This window comes from Aotus nancymaae, unplaced genomic scaffold, assembly GCF_030222135.1.
Source record: "Aotus nancymaae isolate 86718 unplaced genomic scaffold, 86718_ANA_hifiasm-v0.15.2.pri h1tg000057l, whole genome shotgun sequence".
NCBI lineage: Eukaryota > Metazoa > Chordata > Mammalia > Primates > Aotidae > Aotus > Aotus nancymaae.
The window spans coordinates 31,532,946-31,554,608 of record NW_026988471.1 but is presented as its reverse complement, the minus strand read 5'-3'; the positions used below and the strand labels follow the sequence as shown (position 1 = coordinate 31,554,608).

The 21,663-nt window shown below is 37.2% G+C and overlaps 1 protein-coding gene across 10 annotated transcripts in view; it reads right to left on the bottom strand.

Moving 5' to 3' along the window:
- Positions 1-21,663, bottom strand: part of BIRC6 (baculoviral IAP repeat containing 6) — a 259,855-nt gene that overhangs the window by 11,131 nt on the left and 227,061 nt on the right. For 9 of the 10 annotated variants that reach the window (XM_012475391.2, XM_012475389.3, XM_012475390.3 and 6 more), the window contains 6 exons: positions 20,139-20,284; positions 19,086-19,196; positions 10,543-10,760; positions 7,823-7,984; positions 4,663-4,740; positions 112-300 (listed from right to left, as the gene is read on the bottom strand). In XM_012475391.2, the coding sequence (XP_012330814.2) occupies positions 112-300; positions 4,663-4,740; positions 7,823-7,984; positions 10,543-10,760; positions 19,086-19,196; positions 20,139-20,284 (904 nt within the window). Of the gene's footprint in view, positions 1-111; positions 301-4,662; positions 4,741-7,822; positions 7,985-10,542; positions 10,761-19,085; positions 19,197-20,138; positions 20,285-21,663 lie in introns of those variants that run through there. The other variant, XR_001111187.2, reaches the window with a different exon arrangement.

Below are 21,663 nucleotides of genomic sequence, written 5' to 3'. Positions count from 1 at the left end.
CTGCCTCGACCTCCCAAAGTGCTGAGATTACAGGTATGAGCCACCACACCTGGTCGGTCTATACTGTAAAATGTCTTAAACAAAGTATTTCATTAATTTTGTTGAACATACCTCTTTAAAACATGGTGAAGGGTTTCTGATTTGTTCTAGCATTGCCCACTTAACTGTTGCTTGTCGAATGTTTCCATCATATTCTCGAGAACTCTGTGTGCCACTGGGTGTGCCTCTAGACCGTTCGTATCCCGGTTCATTAAAATACGGCTCAGCTACTAAGATAAGGGACTGGACAGACACCAACACCTAAAGAATAAAGGAAAAGAACAGCTGTGATGGGATATTTTTACTATGGGTGAACTGATATCCTGCTTTATCCAAAGACTCTTCTTTAATATGTGTTTCCACAAATTTCTATCACAATAAAATCGATGTTTATAACAATAGTTTATTATAAAAGCAAAATAAAATTAGGCACAATTCATAAGTAATATTTATATATCTGGTTTTACTCTTGAATTCTTGAATATTAATAGATATGAAGAACCTATTTCCAAAAAATGCTAAAAAAAATTTTGTTTGTAAACAACTCATATCATACCAACATTCTGCTCAAATTGTTCTTACTCTTAGAGGGCATAAAGCTAGCCATGCATTTAATGGCACAATCTTGGCTCCCTGCAATCTCTGCCTCCTGGATTCAAGCAATTCTCCTGTCTTAGACTCCTAAGAGTAGCTGGGATTACAGGTGCCTGCCACCATACCCGATTAATTTTTGTATTTTTAGTAGAGATGGGGATTCATCACATTAGCCAGGTTGGTTTTGAACTTCTCACCTGAGGTGATCTGTCCACCTCGGCCTCCCAAAGTGCTGGGATTACAGGCATGAACCACTGTACCTAGCCTAGCCATGCACTCTTAACAATACTCACTTACAAAAAAACTATGCCTGAGATCATTTAAAATTTTTATTCAAAGGAAAATTAACTGCCATAGTATTATAAACACCTTATTAGACATTCTTATTTGTTTTTGAGACGGAATCTTGCTCTGACACCCAGGCTGCAGTGCAGTGGTATGGTCATGGCTCACCACAATCTCCGTCTCCTGGGTTCAAGAGATTCTCCCTCCTCAGCCTCCCAAGTAGCTGAGACTAGAGGCATGCAACCCCAAGCCTGGCTAATTTTTTTGTAATTTTAGAGAGATGGGGTTTCGCCATATTGGCCAGGTGGGTCTCGAACTCCTGACCTCACGTGATCTGCCTGGGCGCCTCAGCCTCCCAAAGTGCTGAGATTATAGGCGTGAGCCACCGCACCCGACCAGAAACTCTGATTGACAAGATGGTCTTATGGTTCTAAGACCACTTCCAACCCACCACTTATTTACCAGAAAGCTTTTTTCTTCAGATGTAACATATATTAAGAAAGGTGACTTATAGTGAATATAGTATTTCCAGTTAATATCCCTATAGAAGTCACTAATATAACATCTTTGAAGCCAGGAAAACATCAGATATTATCTACCCAATTCATAAATGAAAAAGAACAGCAATTACACATTTGTTAGGTACAATGATTAAACAATCCCATGGATATGCATAAGTCAAAGTTTTAAAAAACTTTAAAAATGAATACTCGAAAGTAACATATTTGACCCAAAATAGAAAGGGTTAAATATGCCCTGAAGAGACCATTATGGGAAAAATTTTACTTCATATTATTTCTGAGACAAAGAGCTCATATTTTTTATTTTAATTATTATTATTTTTTTTTTGGTGACAGTGTCTTGCCCTGTTGCCCAGGCTGGAGTACAGTGGTACAATCTTAGTTCACTGCAACCTCTGCCTCCCAGGTTCAAGTGACTTTCCTGTCTCAGCCTCCTGAGTAGCTGGGATGCCCGTGATCCCATCTCACTAACTTTTGTATTTTTAGTAGAGATAGGGTTTCTCCATATTGGCCAGTCTGTTCTTGAACTCCAGACCTCAAGTGATCTGCCAGCCTCCCAAACTGCTGAAATTACAGGCAGAAGCCACCTCACCCAGCCAGAGATCTCACACTTTTAAAGCTTTCTGGAACTACATGCATCATTGAAGGAAAGTGGTTTTCCTCAGGATGTCTACTTTCCCTTAATTAAAAACTGACACTTTTGTAATCCCTTTCCAAGGCATAATTATTAGTTACTGTCCTTTTCCCTTTTAAATAATTGTCCCCTTCTGTTAATGTAAGTAGGGTATAATTGCATTTTTGTACAAAAGCACAGAAAAAATTTAAATATTCATTACAAATTTATAAAAAAAGGACTCATTTATTTATTTAACTTCATCTCCTTTGAGACAAAATATGGTTTTATAGATCTCAGGCAGTTAATAATAATTTTAAAATGTCTTTAGATTCACAGCCTATTTTGTTTAAAACAGCAATACAAAGTCCACTAAAGGAAGCATAAAGTGTTTTGCAGACACTGGGGCCTATTTGATGGTGAAAGCTGAAAGGAGGAAAAAAATCAGAAAAAAGTAACTACTGGCTGGGTGTGCAGGCTTACACCTGTAATCCTAACACTTTGGTTGGCAGGCAGATCACTTGAGATCAGGGGCTGGAGACCATCCTGGTCAACATGGTGAAACCCTGTCTCTACTAAAACCACAAAAATTAGCCAGGTATGGTGATGCATGTCTGTGGTCTTAGCTACTCAGGAGGCTGAGGTGGGAGGATCACTTGAACAGGCAGAGGTTGCAGTGAGCCAAGATCGTGCCCAGCCTAGGCCACAGAGTGAGACTCTGTCTCAAAAAAAAACAAAAAAAAAAAAAAAGAAAAGAAAAGAAAAGAAAGAAAAGAGAAAGAAAGAAAGAAAGAAAGAAAGAAAGAGAAAAAGGTAACTATCGAATACTAGACTAAGTACCTGGGTGACAAAATAATCTGCACAGCAAATTCCTGTGACATGAGTTTACCTATATAACAAACCTGCAGTGGAACCCCTGAACCTAAAAGTTACACCAAAAAGAATGAGTGTTTTGTGTACCAGCAAAAAAAGAAAAAAATTTACGTTTGAGAAATAAATGTGGGTATAATTTATTATCTGCTAAGAGAGAAAAACATATTATAAAGTTTGTATTTGATAAGAATAAAAAAAGATTCATTATCAGAGACCAATACTTTCTGGAATTAAATTCAAAGAATACTTTATGCCATGGGTTATCTTACCACTGGGTGGCCCAGCAGGCATTACACCTTTTTGGAAGAGTATAAATGCCACTTTATTTTTTAATAGTGAACTTAGCGGTCTAATAGTGATAATACATATTTTAGGGAATTTCTGGACCCCTGGATTGTCTGAACTGGACAGTCATTTTAATGCACACTACACCTTACTGTACTACTCACAACACTAGGCAGGAAATAAGCAGAGAAACAGTAAATCTTTGGGATGAAGGATTTTCCTCTTTTAAAAAAATCTGATTTTCAGTATTATAAAATAAAACAAAACTTGAGGCGTGAGAAACAGTGTATAATATTTGAAGTTATAGGGATCACAGTAGAGTTATCTATACCTTTAGAACCTGTATTTTCATCATCTGTAAAATGGGCATAAGATCTACTTGTGTTGCAGGATGACTGAGAGAATTAAATAAACTTTAAAATACAGAACAAAATCAATTCTACACTGAAAATTATTTCTACAAATATAATAGAGGCATGCAAAAAAAAGTAGCCAGCATGAATTGTTTGATCAATAGAACTTCATTTAAAAAGCTATTTGGATCAAACCAAAAATAGTATTTATTTTACTTATAACAAGCTAAAGTGTTTTCTTAGAATCTGAGTTGAAAATCAATTGATAATTAACATACACACAGTATATCATATTATATATACACATATATTTACACTGATATAATAACAAACAGTATATACTTTCAATCCATAATGTACGCTCACTGATTTGAGTCAATTTGTTGCTATTTTCAGAGTCAAGAGTTAAAGACTTTTATTCATAGGCCAAACTTACTGCTCCTCTCCTTTTTTTCATTTTTTAAAATTTTTTAGATCAGAGTCTCACTCTGTCGCCTAGGCTGGAGTGCGTGGCGTGATCTTAGCTCACTACAACCTCCTCCTCCCGGTTTCCAGCGATTCTTCTGCCTCAGTCTCCTAGTAGCTGGCATTACAGGCATGCACCTCTTTGCCTGGCTAATTGTATTTTGTACTTTTAGTAGAGATGGGAGTCTCACTATGTTAACTAAGCTGGTCTCAAGCTCCTGACTTCAAATGATTCACCCACCTCAGCCTCCCAAGTGCTGAGCCACTGCACCTGGCCCCCTCTCCTTTTTAGCTTCATATTACAATCTGCACAATGGTACGAGGCTCTCATAATCTGTTCAGGAACTGAAATCAAGGAACACAGAACACGGTGGCCACTGTGCCCAGCCTGGAATTATTTTTGAAGGAAGTTTTGGATAAACTCAATTTTTGTTTTATGCCCCAACTTGAGATTTTAGATTACACATGAGACTCCACTACGCTAACCTCTCACCTATAAGCTATTTAATATGTATTTCCTAGTAATCTATCTTTTGGGGGGTTTACTATATTTATTTTTGGTCACTAAAATTTTTTTTAAATACTACACAGTTCTTTATTTCGTAAGTGAAAATGTCAGAGAAATTCTGTTTACTTGCAAAAAGCTTGAGGTCTGAGGATTCCACTTCTCTTCTGGTCTTCCATGCCACGTGTTTAAGATGCTTAAACAAACCTGACGAAAGAAGAAAGCATAAACAGAATTGACAAAAGAGTGCTTAAAAACTGTCATAACGAGAAGTATAAATAAAATGCTATCATGTCAAAATATTTCAGTTTTGTGTGTCCCCAGACAAAACCCTAAGGCTTGGTCTGTTAAAACAATTTGGCTTCTTCAGATGTGATTCAAATTTGTGTGGCATTATAATTTCTTCATAATGCAAAGTTGACCAGCATCTATTATATGTCAACATAAATAACATTTTAATGAAAAATAAATTATTTTAAAAACAAACTATTTTAAATTAGCACATAATTGCACATATTTATGGGGTACAGTGTGATATTTCAATATATGTATACAATGTGTATTGATCAAAATAAGGCAATTACTGTATCCATCACCTCAAACCTTTGAGTTTTGGTAACATTTAATGTCCTCCCTTCTAGCTATTTGAAAAAATACAATTTTTATTTACTATAGTCACCCTACTGTGCTATACAACACCAAAACCTATTTCTCCTATCTAGCTGTAATTGTGTATCCATTAACCAAACTTTACCTATTCCCTTCTCTTCCTCTTTCCCTCCCACCTTTAGTACTACTATTCTACTTTCCATTTTGTCTGAGATCAATGTTTTTAGCTTCTATAACAGTGAGAAAACGCAGCATTTATCTTTCAGTACTTCATTTATTTCACTTAACCTAATGTCCTGCCAGGCTCATCTATGTTGCTATGAAAGGCAGGATCTCATTCTTTTCATGGCTGAATATACTCCACTGTGTATAAATAAACTATGTTTTCTTTATCACTTCACCTGTTGATGGCTACTTAAGTTGATTCTGTATCTTGGCTATTCTGTACAGCACTGCAATAAACAGCAGTGCAAATATCTCTTCAAGATTCTGATTTCTTTCCCTTGGGTATATATTCACTAGCGGGACTGACAGATCATATGCTAGTTCTATTTTTACTAAAATAACTATTTTTAGTAAGGAGAAGTGGTATTATTTTACATTTTTATGCATTTCTTTCGAAATTCTGAAAATGCAAAATGGCTTAACAGAATAGAGCTTGATTTCATATCTATGTCTACAATCAGCTAGTTGCAATATACTGCTTTGATTCAAGTATATGGATCCAATCTGGCCTCACACAAACAGACCCCCTAAAACAGTATTCAGAATTCTGAGGGTTCCCCAAAATATACTTGAAGATAACATTAGATACTTAGCAGGGAAAGAGAGAACTGGGGACACTTAATCTATACCTGTAACTAGTCTTGCAATAAAAATAAAACTGGGGCATATCACATATGTTCTTCTGGCATATGTTCTGAAAATACAAAATATACTCAATAGATTTTATAAACTTTTAATGGCAAATTTATAATTTTATATAATGGCTAACAGATTTGGAAAATAGGTGGTTCTTTTTGTTGTTGAGATGGAGTTTAGCTCTTGTTGCCCAGGCTGGAGTGCAATGATGCAATCTCAGCTCACTACAACCTCCACCTCCTGGATTCAAGAGCTTCTCCTGCCTCAACCTCCAGAGTAGCTGGGCTTACAGGCATGTGCCACCACACCCAGCTGATTTTGTATTTTTAGTAGAGACAGGGTTTCTCCATGTTGGTCAGGCTGGTCTCAAACTCCCAGCCTCAGGTGATCCGCCTGCCTCAGCCTCCCAAAGTGCTGCGATTACAGGCATGAGACAACCCGCCTGGCATAGGTGATTCTTATAAATGCAGAGAGGTCTGCCTCCTCACTACTCTTACAATGCTCTGAAAGCAAGAACACAAAATACGTTAATTCATTCAGCGGGTAGTTGATTAATAATTTAAAAAGAGTTGTATCTATAAAGTCTTGTATATTATTCAAAGTACTGTCATACATTTAACATTTGACCTTCAGTGCAAGCTTGTCCAACCTGCAGCCCACATGTAGCCAAAAAAAGTTTTTTTAAAACATTGTGAGTTTTTTTGCTATTTTTTTTTTAAAGTTCATTAGCTATACTGTTTGTGTTGGTGTATTTTATGTGTGGCCCAAGACAATTATTCTTCTTCCAACGTGCCCCAGGGAAGCCACAACTTTGGACACCCCTGCTTTAGAGCATTCTTGGGATTAACAATGGCAAATATGTATCCTCATATCTATCTATAGATATAAGACGTAAGATTAAATGCTAACAGTGTGTTTAACTTTAAAAATAAGTCCACAATTGTGTGTATCACCAAACACATAGGTAAGTATGAGGGTAAAAGACTATTAATTTAGGACTCCCAAGCCTTTATTCTGTTATCTGTGCAATGAATCCTTGATAAATTATTTTCTTAAATACAATTTAGTATTTTACACTTAAACTCTATTCAAATTCCAGTGTCTCAAGTAAAATCAAGACCATTGCTATTTCCTCTTCCCTACTCAGTTACAGAAAACCTGTTCCCTGCTCTTCCAAAGAAAGTTCTGCCTCAGGTCAAGTCTTTTGTAACAAACCCAAAAAACTAATTCTAGTTTTATGATTTGAGCTAATGATAATTTGCAACCACATATCTGAGGCAGGCTGTACTTTTTGAAATTCTTCTCTTCTAGTAACTTTAAAACATTGAATACTCAGCACAAAATTTACCACTGAAATTCTATCAAAGTATCCAAAATACCTCTGTAAAACAGATTACTCTATTAAATCTAATTTAAAAAGCTTTATGGTCATATGAGATTATTTTTATTACATCTTTTGGTCAGCTTTTTTGTAAGTGAGAATGTATCTTCCTACTTTTAATACAAGGAAATGTAAAAAAACTTTACTATAAAGTATACTTTAAAATAAGTTCATAATGGCGTGTATCATAGAACTTTATGTTAAGCCCCTCAGTAACTTCTTACTGTAAGTGCTTCTTAACATTGTACTGTTTCTCTGCTCTTTTCAGTTCCTTCTCTTTTATTCCTTAAACTAATCTGTGGATGTAGGGAAGAGAAGTACAAAGAAACCCATGTCCTCTTAGAAAGCAGATAACTAAAACAAAATTTTTCTTCAAATCACAAAGAACCTTTGTATATAACTGTTAGCATTTGAAACAAAAGATTACAATTAAATTACCTTGCCATCATTATAAAGGTTTGGATTGAATCTCACGCTATGACCACCAGTTGTCTCTAGATTCACAAGAGGGGGTGAACTGGGATAATCTTGAGGAAAATATACATCAAACTCAAAGCAGCCATTTGCGTAAGGGGTGTCCGCTGGACCAGTTATTAGAACCTGGATATATGTAAACATACAAAAGCCTATGTTAATATTCCTAAACATGGATACTCAGAAAAATACAATCCAACATGAAATAAGAACAACCCTCTTTTTTGGAGATGGAGTCTCACTCTGTCACCCAGACTCAAGTGCAATGGCAAAATATCAGCTCACTGCAACCTCCACTTCCGGAGTTCAAGCAATTCTCCTGCCTTGGCCTCCCAAGTAGCTGGGATCACAGGCACCTGCTGGCATATCGGTTAATTTTCATATTTTCAGTAGAGATGGGGTTTCACCATGTTATCCAGGCTGGTCTCGAATTCGTACTCTCAAGTGCCACCCGCCTCAGCCTCCCTAATTGCTGGGATTACAGATTTGAGCCACCATGCCCAGGCACAATAACTTTTTTTTTTTTCTTTTTGAGACAGAGTCTCACTCTGTGGCCCAGGCAGGAGTGCAATGGTGTGATCTCGGCTCATTGCAACCTCTGCCTCCCAGGTTCAAGCAATTCTCCTGCCTCAGTCTCCCAAGTAGCTGGGTTACAAGCATGCACTACCACGCCTGGCTAATTTTTCTATTTTTAGTAGAGACAAGGTTTCACTATATCAGCCAGGCTGGTCTCAAACTCCTGACTACAACTGATCCACTCGCCTTGGCCTCCCAAAGTGCCAGATTACAGGAATGAGCCACTGTACCCAGCCTCTTTTTGTTGTTGTTGAGATGGAGTCTCGCTCTATCGCCCAGGCTGGAGTGCAATGGCATGATCTCAGCTCACTGCAACCTCCACCTCCGAGGTTCAAGTGATTCTCCAGCTTCAGCCCGCTGAATACTGGGATAACAGGTGCCTGCCACCACAGCCAGCTAATTTTTGTATTTTTAGTAGAGATGGGGTTTCACCATGTTGGCCAGGCTAGTCTGGAACTCCTGACCTTAAGTGATCCGCACACCTCGGCCTCCCAAAGTGCTGGGATTACAGGCATAAGCCTATCCAAAAACTCAAAAGGAGTAAGCAAACAAATAAAACCTTCTACAAGTCAATGGGTCAATAGTTTTAACTGTGTATCTAAGGAAGACAGATTATTTAACCTATCAATTAAATCATAAATATAAAAAAAGTATTCTTTTCCAGGTTAAACCTTTAACATTTTCTTGATGCAACAGACACTTGGAATTTAAGGCCAGATTATCATGTATTAAACATAAAAGTACAGATTATATATTATTGCATTATCCATAACTAATAGATTTTAGGGATTTAAGGAAGCATAAATTTCCTAGAAAAGAAAAATATGACTAAGTTTTGAAAAGTGACACTACAAAACACGAGAGAAGTATCTTGGACAACAAAGTGGAAATCCTGTAACTTTCTTTTTTAAGACAGAGTTTCGCTCTGTAGCCCAGGCTGGAGTGTAGTGGCTGGATTTCAGCACACTGCAACCTCCGCCTCCTGGGTTCAAGCGATTCTCCTGCCTCAGCCTCCTGAGTAGCTGGAATTGTAGGTGTGTGCCACCATGCCCAGCTAATTTTTGTATTTTTAGGAGAGATGGGGTTTCACCACATTGGTCAGGCTGGTCTCGAACTCCTGACCTTGTGATCTGCCCACCTCGGTCTCCCAAAGTGCTGGGATTACAGGCATAAGCCACCACGCCTGGCCTCCTGTAACATTTTTTAACTAATCGGCATTAAATCCTTTGATACTGTAACCAGCTTCACACAGCCTTTGCTCGAGGATGATGGCTCTTTGGATATTTTCTAAATTTTTTATTTTCAACAGCAGTGTGATCCACACACTCTTAACTAACATTAGAAAAGGGCTCCTTGTGGAGGCTGCACTGAGCTGTGATCATGTTTGTGGGAAGTAGAAAAGTTCCTTTTTAACATTTCCTTTCTTTTTAAAGAATAAGTGTGCTAATAATTTTGTTAAGCCCTATTTTATGTAGCTGTTAGATATGCTGTGCTTACAGGCACATAGTACATTCTATGTCCTTGTACTTTCACCAAGATATCTGTGCTGGATGTGTTCACAGGCATGTCCCAGCTCTCCACTGCTTTTACTTGTTTAGAAAAGTTTTAAGTTGTTAGACAATCAAGTTTTAGTTTAGATTGTGAGGTCTGGCTCCAGCTAACAGAGATCAGCCACAGCAGCAAGGATGACCCCAAATGCATAAGGAATAAATCTGTGTGTATTATCTTTGTTTTTTGGTACTCTCACGGAAAGACGGCTAGTGACAGTACCCTTCCTACAGCCTAGGAGGTAAAAATTGCGTTGCTGAAAGATCCTTTGTCTCAGTGCTGATTTTTCTTTGTGGCACCGATCATCTATTTCCAACAACGTGACTATCAACTTGCGCAACAAAGTGAAACCCTGTCGCAAAAAAAAAAAAAAAAAAGAAAGAAAGAAAGAAAGAAAGAAAGAAAAGGGCTCTGTTTACTGCAGTCTAAAACGGTCAACAAAATTTCTAGCGTTTTGTATAATTTATTTTTATAGTATTTCTAGTTTTGTATAAATATTTGAGTAGTTAGATAAGCCAGGGAGCTAAGGGAAACAGTGCTTTATTACTGTTATTTTTTACCTTCATGATGTCAAGTCGTTCTTCATCACAGCGTACGAACACACTAGAGGATGAAGACAGAGGCAGTGAGGTTGAAAGTGTCACAGCTTCCTGGGCAAGGCGGCGGGCTCTGGCAGCACTGTTCGCATCATTAGCATTTTTCACCTGAGACATGTAGTGGTAATTTACTTTAAATCCCAATTTCCCATCTTCATCTTCAGAAACCATTTCAAATGTATCTAAAAGGAGAAGAAAAAATAAAACACTGAAAACAAACCCAGAACTGGAAAAAATTGTTATAATGACAAAAATCACAAATAATCACTAGTCCTTCTCCCACTCAACTGGAGAGAACTTCCAACTATGAAGAATAGCAAACTGTAAATGCTTATATAAAAGCTGTGTATTAGCACTGCCAAATGGATGGAGTATGAATTAGAAGGAAAAACAAGCAATGATTTTTAACCCACAGTATGGACACACTGGTAGATTATATAAAGTAGCTAAATAACAATGCAAAGTAGTAGATAATCTATTATTACAATGGTAGTATGTAATATTTTGTCAAAATAACACAGAATATAAAATTACAAGAAGTATTCTCAGTATATTTCATTTGCAAAAAACAGAGTAAGTCTTTATAAACTTGTATTAATTTGGAATTAAGAATAGAAATTCCAGGCTAAAATTTACTTTTACATTATTTCAGGAATTTATGTTAACAGAATAAAAGATTACTAAGGTAACGTTTAACTGATTCAGGAGAAAGACAACTACCATGTACTTTGACATAATTGATGAGCTAATTTTAAACCATTTATTTAGGCAGATTTGGAATGACATAATGTTATTCTTTAATTATAAGTTAGGTACACAACAGAAAGAAAAAAGTGGATTTCAATTATATCACCAATTCAGATTAACCAGATCCCCTCCAATGTATAAAGCAAAGATATTTAAATAAATTATAACACTAAATTAAAGCCACCACTTAGGGCAAATAGGTAATAACTGTAATTATAGGTAATAACTGTTGACCTTATGTTCTATATAACTCTGAATATATGGCAAAAATATTGATCTATATTATAATTAGCATTAATTCAGTAAATTTTACCAAGATCATAGTAAGTGCAAGGTACTGGGATAGGCTCTTGGGGTTTAATAATACAGAAGAAACTATATCTGCCTTCAAGGAGTTTATAAACTAGAAAAGAGAAAAGACCTATAAATCATGTCACAGGTTCATGAACCAGTCTTTATTTGGACCAAGCGCAGTGGCTCAGGTCTGTAATCACATCATTTTGGGAGGTTGAGGTTGGTGGATCACTCAAGGCCACGAATTCAAGACAAGCCTGGCCAATATAGCAAAACCCTATCTCTACTAAAAATACAAAACACACACATACACACACACACACAATTAGCTGGGCGTGGTGGTGCAAGCGTGTAATGCCAGCTACTCGGGAGGCTGAGGCATGAGAATCTCTTAAACCCAAGAGGCAGAGGTTGCAGTGAGCTGAGATTGTGCAACTGCACTCTACCTGGGTAACAGAGCAAGACTCTGTCTCAAAAAAAGTTAATTAAATAAAATAAAAAGAAGTGTTACAATCTTTATTTAACAAATCTTTTAAAGAGAAAAAAACTGATTCATTTCTTGTAGAACTGAACACCAAAAGTAGAATTTATGTAAAAGTAAAATCTAATTGTAAGTATTAACAGAATCACTGACTATCAATTATGTATAAGTGGAAACTAATAAGCAATGTTGAAAGCTTATTTTTTATCGCATGGTACATATAACTATTATTAATTAAATGTATGACAAATGGAGTTATTTCATCTGCCCAACACTGCTGTCTTTCACATGCTACAGGGATAAATTTTCTTTAACTTTTGTAAAAAAACAATCTACCAGATGAAAGAAATGGGGCCATTAGTATGCCTAGGGGGAAAATTTTATATCATATAGAGAATAGGGTCTATTAACACCAAAATTGTATTAAATGGTTCAATCAATGGCTAAAATATGCACATCCTGTTTTAATCAACAATTCCTCTTCTGTTTAATTTGTCCTATGGAATTAATCCTGGATATGCACAAATATTTACATGTAATGACAGCCATTGAGATGCTGCATATGTTATTTAAAAACTAGAAACAGGGGAGATCCAAGATGGCCGGTTAGGAGGAACTCGGGATTGCAGGTCCGAGAGAAAGCGCAGAGGGTGAGTGGACGCCGCATTTCCAGACAGATTTTTACTGCCCACAGACCAGGAGATTCACAGGCGGAGGAGCCCCATGGGTCGCCAGCGCCGCTGATTTGACCGGCGCGGCCGCTTGGCCTGCGCCCTGGCCGAGCGGCTCCCTGTGCAGGGTGAGCGAGACTGAGTCCCCTCTAAGCCAGCAAGGGGAGCTGAAACGGGGAGCCAGGCCAGGAAATTCCCGGGCAAAAAAAGCGTCACGGATCTCAGAGCCGCGGTTTCAGCCGACGCAGCAGCTCCTGAGGCAGAGCAGACGAGAAGGTGTCCCCTCTTAGCCAGCAAGGGGAGCTGAAACAGGGAGCCAAGCCAGGAGATTCCTGGGCAAAAAAAGCGCCACGGCAAATACAACTGAACCCGGGAGGGTCCAGCTCTGTGGAGGAGGGGCATCCTCCATTACAGAGGCACCCTGCAGTTCCCAGGGCAATCTGCCGTAACCAAGGCAACCCGCCACTACAGAGACTCCGTCACTACAGGGGTGGGACAACATAGTGGAAGTAGTTCTAACTACACTCATATAAACAGGACTGCAGGGAAGTTCATACGGAAGCTGGGCAGAGCCCACAGTAGCTCAGCGAAGCCTCTGCAGGCTGAGTGTGACTAGGCTGCCACCTTGTGGGCAGGGAAAACGGCAGCAGCACAGCGGAAAATCATAAAGCCCTAACTCCCTGGGACAGAACACCTGGGGGGAAGAAAAGGGGGTTTATGAGTTCTGCTGCTGCAGACTTAAAATTACCAAAATGAGAAAGACAGCAACTACAAAGTTAATAGGCGGATAAATCCACAAAGATGGGAAGAAACCAGCGCAAAAAGGATGAAAACACCCAAAACCAGAACACCTCTCCTCCTACAAGGGATCACAACTCCTCACCAGCAAGGGAACAAGACTGGACGGAGAATGAGTGTGATGAAATAACAGAATCAGCTTTCAGAAAGTGGATAATAAGAAACTTAGGTGAGCTAAAAGAACATATTCTAACCCAATGCAAAGAAACTAAGAACCTTGAAAAAAGACTTGACGAAATGCTAATGAGAATGGACAACTTAGAGAGGAATATGAGTGAATTGATGGAGCTGAAAAACACAACACGAGAACTTCATGAAGCATGCACAAGTTTCAACAGCCGAATTGACCAAGCAGAAGAAAGGATATCAGAGGTCGAAGATCAATCCAATGAAATAAAACGAGAAGGCAAGATTAGAGAAAACAGGGTAAAAAGGAATGAACAGAGTCAACAAGAAATATGGGACTATGTGAAAAGACCTAATCTACATTTGATAGGTGTACCCGAATGTGAGGAAGAGAATGCATCCAAGCTGGAAAATACTCTTCAGGATATTATCCAGGAAAACTTCCCCAACCTAGCAAGACAGGCCAATATTCAAGTTCAGGAAATACAGAGAACACCACAAAGATATTCCTCTAGAAGAGCAACCCCAAGGCACGTAATCGTCAGATTCACCAGGGTTGAAATGAAGGAGAAAATACTAAGGGCAGTCAGAGAGAAAGGTCAGGTTACCCACAAAGGGAAGTCCATCAGACTCACAGCAGATCTCTCAGCAGAAACCCTACAAGCCAGAAGAGAGTGGGGGCCGATATTCAACATCCTTAAAGAAAAGAACTTTCAACCCAGAATTTCATATCCAGCCAATCTAAGCTTCATAAGTGAAGGAAAAATAAAATCCTTTGTGAACAAGCAAGTACTCAGAGATTTCATCACCACCAGACCAGCTTTACAAGAGCTCCTGAAGGAGGCACTACACATAGAAAAGAACAACCAGTACCAGCCACTCCGAAAACACACCAAATGGTAAAGAGCATCAACATAATGAAGAATCTGCAGCAACCAATGGGAAAAACAGCCAGCTAGCATCAAAATGACAGGATCGAATTCACACTTAACAATATTAACCTTAAATGTAAACGGACTAAATGCCCCAATCAAAAGACACAGACTGGCAAATTGGATAAAAAGCCAAAACCCATCAGTGTGCTGTATCCAGGAAACCCACCTCACATGCAAGGATACACAAAGGCTCAAAATAAAGGGATGGAGGAAGATTTACCAAGCAAATGGAGAGCAAAAAAAAGCAGCAGTTGCAATTCTCATCTCTGATAAAATAGACTTTAAAGCAACAAAGATCAAAAGAGACAAAGAAGGACATTACATAATGGTAAAAGGATCAATGCAACAAGAAGAGCTAACGATCCTAAATATATATGCAACTAATACAGGAGCACCCAGATACATAAGGCATGTTCTTAAAGACTTACAAAGAGACTTAGACTACCACACAATAATAGTGGGAGACTTCAACACCCCATTGTCAATATTAGAAAGATCAAAGAGACAGAAAATTAACAAGGATATCCAGGACTTGAACTCAGACCTGGAACAAGCAAACCTAATAGACATTTACAGAACTCTCCACCCCAAATCCACAGAATATACATTCTTCTCAGCACCACATCACACCTACTCTAAAATTGACCACATAATTGGAAGTAAATCACTCCTCAGCAAATGCAAAAGAACGGAAACCATAACAAACAGTCTCTCAGACCACAGTGCAATTAAGTTAGAACTCAGAATTCAGAAACCAACCCAGAACCGCACAGCTTCATGGAAAATGAACAACTTTTTCCTGAATGTTGACTGGATAGACAATGAAATGAAGGCAGAAATAAAGATGTTCTTTGAAACCAACGAGAACGAAGACACCACATACCAGAATCTCTGGGACACATTTAAAGCAGTCTCTAGAGGAAAATATATAGCAATAAGTGCCCACATGAGAAGCAAGGAGAGATCTAAAATTGACACCCTATCATCAAAATTGATAGAACTACAGGAGCAAGATCAAAAAAACTCAAAACCTAGCAGAAGACAAGAAATAACTAAGATCAAAGCAGAATTGAAGGAGATAGAGACACAAAAAACCCTACAAAAAAATCAATAAATCCAGGAGCTGGTTTTTTGAAAAGATCAACAAAATAGACAGACCACTAGCCAGACTAATAAAAAAGAAAAGAGAGAATAACCAAATAGAAGCAATAAAAAATGATAAAGGGGATATCACCACAGATTCCATAGAAATTCAAACCATCATCAGAGATTATTACAAACAACTCTATGCACGTAAACTAGAAAACCTGGAAGAAATGGATAAATTCCTGGACAGTTGCCTCCTCCCAAACCTAAACCAGGAAGAAGTCAAAACCCTGAATAGACCAATAACAAGGTCTGAAGGCGAGGCAGCAATTAAGAGCCTACCACCCAAAAAAAGCCCAGGTCCAGATGGGTTCACAGCCAAACTCTACCAGACATACAAAGAGGAACTGGTACCATTCCTTCTGAAACTATTCCAAATAATCCAAAAAGAGAGAATCCTTCCCAAATCCTTTTATGAGACCAACATCATCCTGATACCAAAACCTGAGACTCAACAAGAAAAGATATAGACCAATGGAACAGAACAGAGGCTTCGGAGGCAACACAACATATCTACGACCATCCGATCTTTGACAAACCTGATAAAAACAAGCAATGGGGAAAGGATTCCCTGTTTAATAAGTGGTGTTGGGAAAACTGGCTAGCCATATGCACAAAGCAGAAACTCGACCCCTTCCTGACACCTTACACTAAAATTGACTCCAGATGGTTTAAAGACTTAAACATAAGACCTAACACCATAAAAACCCTAGAAGGAAACCTAGGCAAAACCATTCAGGACATAGGTGTAGGCGAGGACTTTATGACCAAAACACCAAAAACATTGGCAACAAAAGCCAAAATAGACAAATGGGACCTAATCAAACTCCACAGCTTCTGCACCACGAAAGAAACAGTCAATAGAGTGAATCGGCAACCAACAGAATGGGAAAAAATTTTTGCAGCCTACCCATCTGACAAAGGGCTGATATCCAGAATTTACAACAACCTAAAACAGATTTACAAGAAACAAACAAACAAACCCATTCAAAAATGGGCGAAGGATATGAAGAGATACTTTACAAAAGAAGATATACATGAGGTCAACAAGCATATGAAAAAATGCTCATCATCACTGGTCATTAGAGAAATGCAAATCAAAACTACATTGAGATACCATCTCACACCAGTTAGAATGGCGATCATTAAAAAATCTGGAGACAACAGATGCTGCAGAGGATGTGGAGAAATAGGAACACTTTTACACTGTTGGTGGGAGTGTAAATTAGTTCAACCATTGTGGAAGACAGTGTGGCGATTCCTCAAGGACCTAGAAATAGAAATTCCATTTGACCCAGCAATCCCATTACTGGGTATATATCCAAAGGATTATAAATCGTTCTACTATAAGGACACATGCACACGAATGTTCATTGCAGCACAGTTTACAATAGCAAAGACCTGGAACCAACCCAAATGCCCATCGATGATAGACTGGACAGGAAAAATGTGGCACATATACACCATGGAATATTATGCAGCCATCAAAAACGAGGAGTTCGCGTCCTTTGCAGGGACATGGATGAACCTGGAAACCATGATTCTCAGCAAACTGACACAAGAACACAAAATCAAACATCGCATGTTCTCACTCATAGGCGGGTGTTGAACAATGTGAACACATGGACACAGGGAGGGGAGCACTATACACTGGGGTCTGTTGGGGGGAATGGGGGGGACAGCAGGGGGTGGGGAGTTGGGGAGAGATAGCATGGGGAGAAATGCCAGATATAGGTGAAGGGGAGGAAGGCAGCAAATCACACTGACACATATGCACCTATGCAACAACCCTGCATGTTTTTCACATGTACCCCAAAACCTAAAATGCAATTTAAAAAAAAAAAAAAAAACTAGAAACAACCTAAAGTTCCACTTACTGGTTAAACAAATGACAGCCCATCATATTACGGAATATTAGGCAGTTAGTAAGTATCAAGTTGTAAAAGAGGCATGATACTAGAAAATGTTTGATACATATGGTTGAAAATGCAGTTGATTATAAAAGCATCAACTGAAAACTATTACGTTTTCAGACTTATTTTGAAAGCCAATGGGTAACAAACTTGATTACATTTAAAGTCACATATTTGGAGATTTTATGATTTTATGTAGTATGAGAAAACACTTCTAGCTAGCTAACATTAATGAAGGGCTCTGGACATATGAATTTCTGACAGGTAATAACTTTAAACCACACATCTCACACATAAGGATCCATGAACACATTTGTATTCATGAAATGAAACTTTCTGGATTGAAAGAACTAGTTAAAGAATTTGTAGATATGAAATGTGGCTAAACGCCTTCAAGTACAAGAACACTGCCATTAACAGACTTATTTTTGATGACCCAGGAAGTGGAATGAAATCTAAAGTCCAATAAAATATTTATGTCCAGCAGAAACACACATACACATTTCTGGAAACTCTTCTCTCACATTCTCCCCCTCTCCTTGAGTGTGGGCTAGACTTAGGGAGTGATGGCATATACTTTCTAAGACAAGGTCATAACAGGCACTATGGCTTTTTCTGAATTCCTGACCCATGTAAACAGCGAGATAATAAAGGTAAGTTTTTTAAAGCAACTGTTATGGGGTAATTTATGTGGCAATATACAATACAGAACAATTTGATAAAATACCAAATAAGCCATAAAACACCTTAGTAATTGTTAATTACATTCATATAAACTAAATAAATTATTTAATATCATTAGATACTGACCAAAACTCTAACAAAAGTATAAATCACTTTCATATATATTATCTCTTGTGCTCTTTATGGCAAACCTGAAAGGTAAGTAGAGCAAAAGCTAAACAGTTTATACTGAGGTTTCAAAGACAATATGACAAAATTTTGTTTTCTGAATCCTACTTTAGCATTCTTATTTGTCAAGAGTTTTAGAATGGGAAAAGTTAGAACTGAACTATGTGTAACTACATTTTCTAAAGGTGAATTACAAGAAAATCTAAAATGGCAAGAGTAACAGACTTAGTTCAAAGTCCCGCGTCTTGGCTTCCTCAGGCCAGGAATGGAGAGGTAAATAAGAAAAAACATTTTCTGCCTGTTTTGCAGACACTTAAACTTTGATTTTATTTTTTCTAGGCTCCTACAGGCCTTCTATTGAAGTCACAGTTTAGAATTAAAAATATAGACATAAATTCAAGAGCCAAAGATGATATTTTTATATGTATATGTAAAGAAAATTCATGTTATAAGCAATTTTAAAAATCTTTATTAAAACACATTTCAATAGCACTTTTAAACAATGAAAAGTGAGCTCTCAAGCAAATCAAAAATTTCATCTTACCAAACTGTAATTTCTTCATAACAGCCACATATTTTTCTTCAAGTGACTTTAATACTGACAAAGGTTTGGGTTTCATAGCAGCCTTCTTGGAGTATTCACCTAATTTTTTTTCTGTTATTTAATATTTCAAGATAAACAACGTAAGTATACATGTAAAAAAAAAACCAAAAACAATTCAATTTTAGAGTTCAACTTTCGAATTCCAAAACACTGTCAAATTCTTCACAATTATCTTATTACAACCACTTTGAGAATAAAAACTTTCTACTTCATAAACATAACAATAAAGCAAAAAATATAATCATCTTTACAGAAAGCAGAAGTGAAACAATAGATAATTCAGATCACTTTCTTCTGCTAACATAGGAAAATATCTATCTATCTATTTATTTATTTATTTATTTATTTATTTATTTATTTATTTATTTATTTTGAGACAGTCTTACTCTGTCTCCCAGGCTTGGAGTGCAGTGGTGCAATCACACAGCTCACTGTAGCCTCCACTTCCCAGGCTCAAGTGATTCTCCCACCACAGCCTTCCAGGTAGCCAGGACTACAGGCACATGCCATTATGCCCAGCTAATTTTTCGTATATTTCGTAGAGAGGGGTTTCACCATGTTGCCCAGGCTGAGCTTGAACTCCTAAGCTCAAGTGATCTACCCACTTAGTACTCCCAAAGTGCTGGGATTAAAGGCATGAGTCACTGTTTTGGCCAGAAATATCAATTTAAACTAAATTATCACCCATAGTCTTAATGTACTATTTTCTATCTGATACAAAGGCCTTTTTCAGTTTCATGAATTTCAGTTGGAAGAAATGTTTATGATGTATGTTCTCAGCCTACCAAATTTAGCAATCACATACAGTAGAAATATTTTAAAATTAGACTATACATGATTGAAATCAGATAAAGAACAAAATCTGACAGAGAACAAAATTAGGTAAATGAACTTGCTTTAAAATCATTAACATAAAGCAAAAAGAGGTAGTTTTCAGTAAGTAACACATCTTTAAATCAAATGAAAAGTGGCATAAAAGGAAAAGTTTTGTACCTTGATTTGCTTGCCGCAAACTGGTGGTGGCTGCATAAACTATCTCAGCAGTCTTTTGGATGTCTGGTACCAAAAGAGTAAGTCCTTCTGGTTCTTGATCAGATGCATCTGGTTTCACTCCTGTTTTAACATTTTCCCTTTTAGATCTGAATTTTTTAATATGGAAAGAAATGCAAGGAAAATTAAGATTTTAGGACTAAAACACCTCCCTAAGTCAGTAATAGTGGCAAACTATACAAATGAGAGTGTGCATTTCATTTGTCACACACATGATCTATATTAACTTGCTTTTGAAGTCATAGGCTAATAAAGTTATGGGTAGGTTTTCCCTTCTAATAGAAAATCAGACAAAAGACAGGCATTATACAAATGTCATACTGTAAAAGAGTCAGATACCTGATGTCCTTAGAGACCCACTTTTGAAAACACACCTAATTATAAATACTCAAGAGAGAGAGATATCACTTCTATACCTAAAAGATTTGAGAATCAAAGGACCACAAGCAGCTTTTAAATTTTAATACTATTTGTATTTCACTCAGAATTAAATTTCCAAGAAAAAAAATAATATTTTAGAGTAAAATGTAGGTTCATTACAGGGTGTTTGTATTCAATGTGTTTCTATACATTGGATGTTTTAATTAAACACTAAGTTTTAGGGCATATTCATTTTAAAGATATTATTCTTTTATTACCCATCAGGATCTAAAAGGTACCCAATTTCATTTCACATTGTTATCACAATAGGATATATTACAGCAAGGTTTCAGTGTATAGGACATTAAATTTTTATTTAAATTTTCTAGATAAATGTACTAGTTTAATACAAGAGTCACTGAAAACACAACTAAACATCATTTCCTTTTCTCTTCACCAACTCTCAGCACATTATTCAAATAAACATCTTTACTGCTTAAAATTTTTAAAATCTACATCTTTATAATTCCTTAAATAGATCATTTGAAACAAACTGAAATCACATATAAATAAAAGCGTTTAGAATATTTATGCTAAGGTAAGATCTAAACTATACATCACTTATTTTTTTAGTTGTATACCTACCAAAAAAGGGAGTTGGTCATTATATTAAAATACTACCTACAAAGTGGTCATGGAGCCTTAGAGAACTATAAAAAGAGTAACAGACAGTAGAAGAATCCTTAACAAATAAGACTATGTCATCTACATACAAATGAACCTTTCCTTATCACAAAAACAAAAATCTGCTCAGAAGCAATTCAATGCTTAACTCAAGGTAGATAAGCAGTAAACTAACAAGCCACTCAAGTGGGTAGGAAGAATAATGAAAATGGTAACATGCATGTGTTCTGAATTTAGTTCCTACAGTCTGTAAACAAAAACTAGTTTCTACAGATATGTTTACCTGGAAAATAAAAACTTATGTGACCTGACTTAACTGAAGAGGTATATGTCACTGAATGACTGCCTTTTCTCCTATGCTCTCTTCTTATCTTCCCTGAGCAGTAAGCAGTCACAGAGAACACGTGGCCTCTTTCCTTTACCA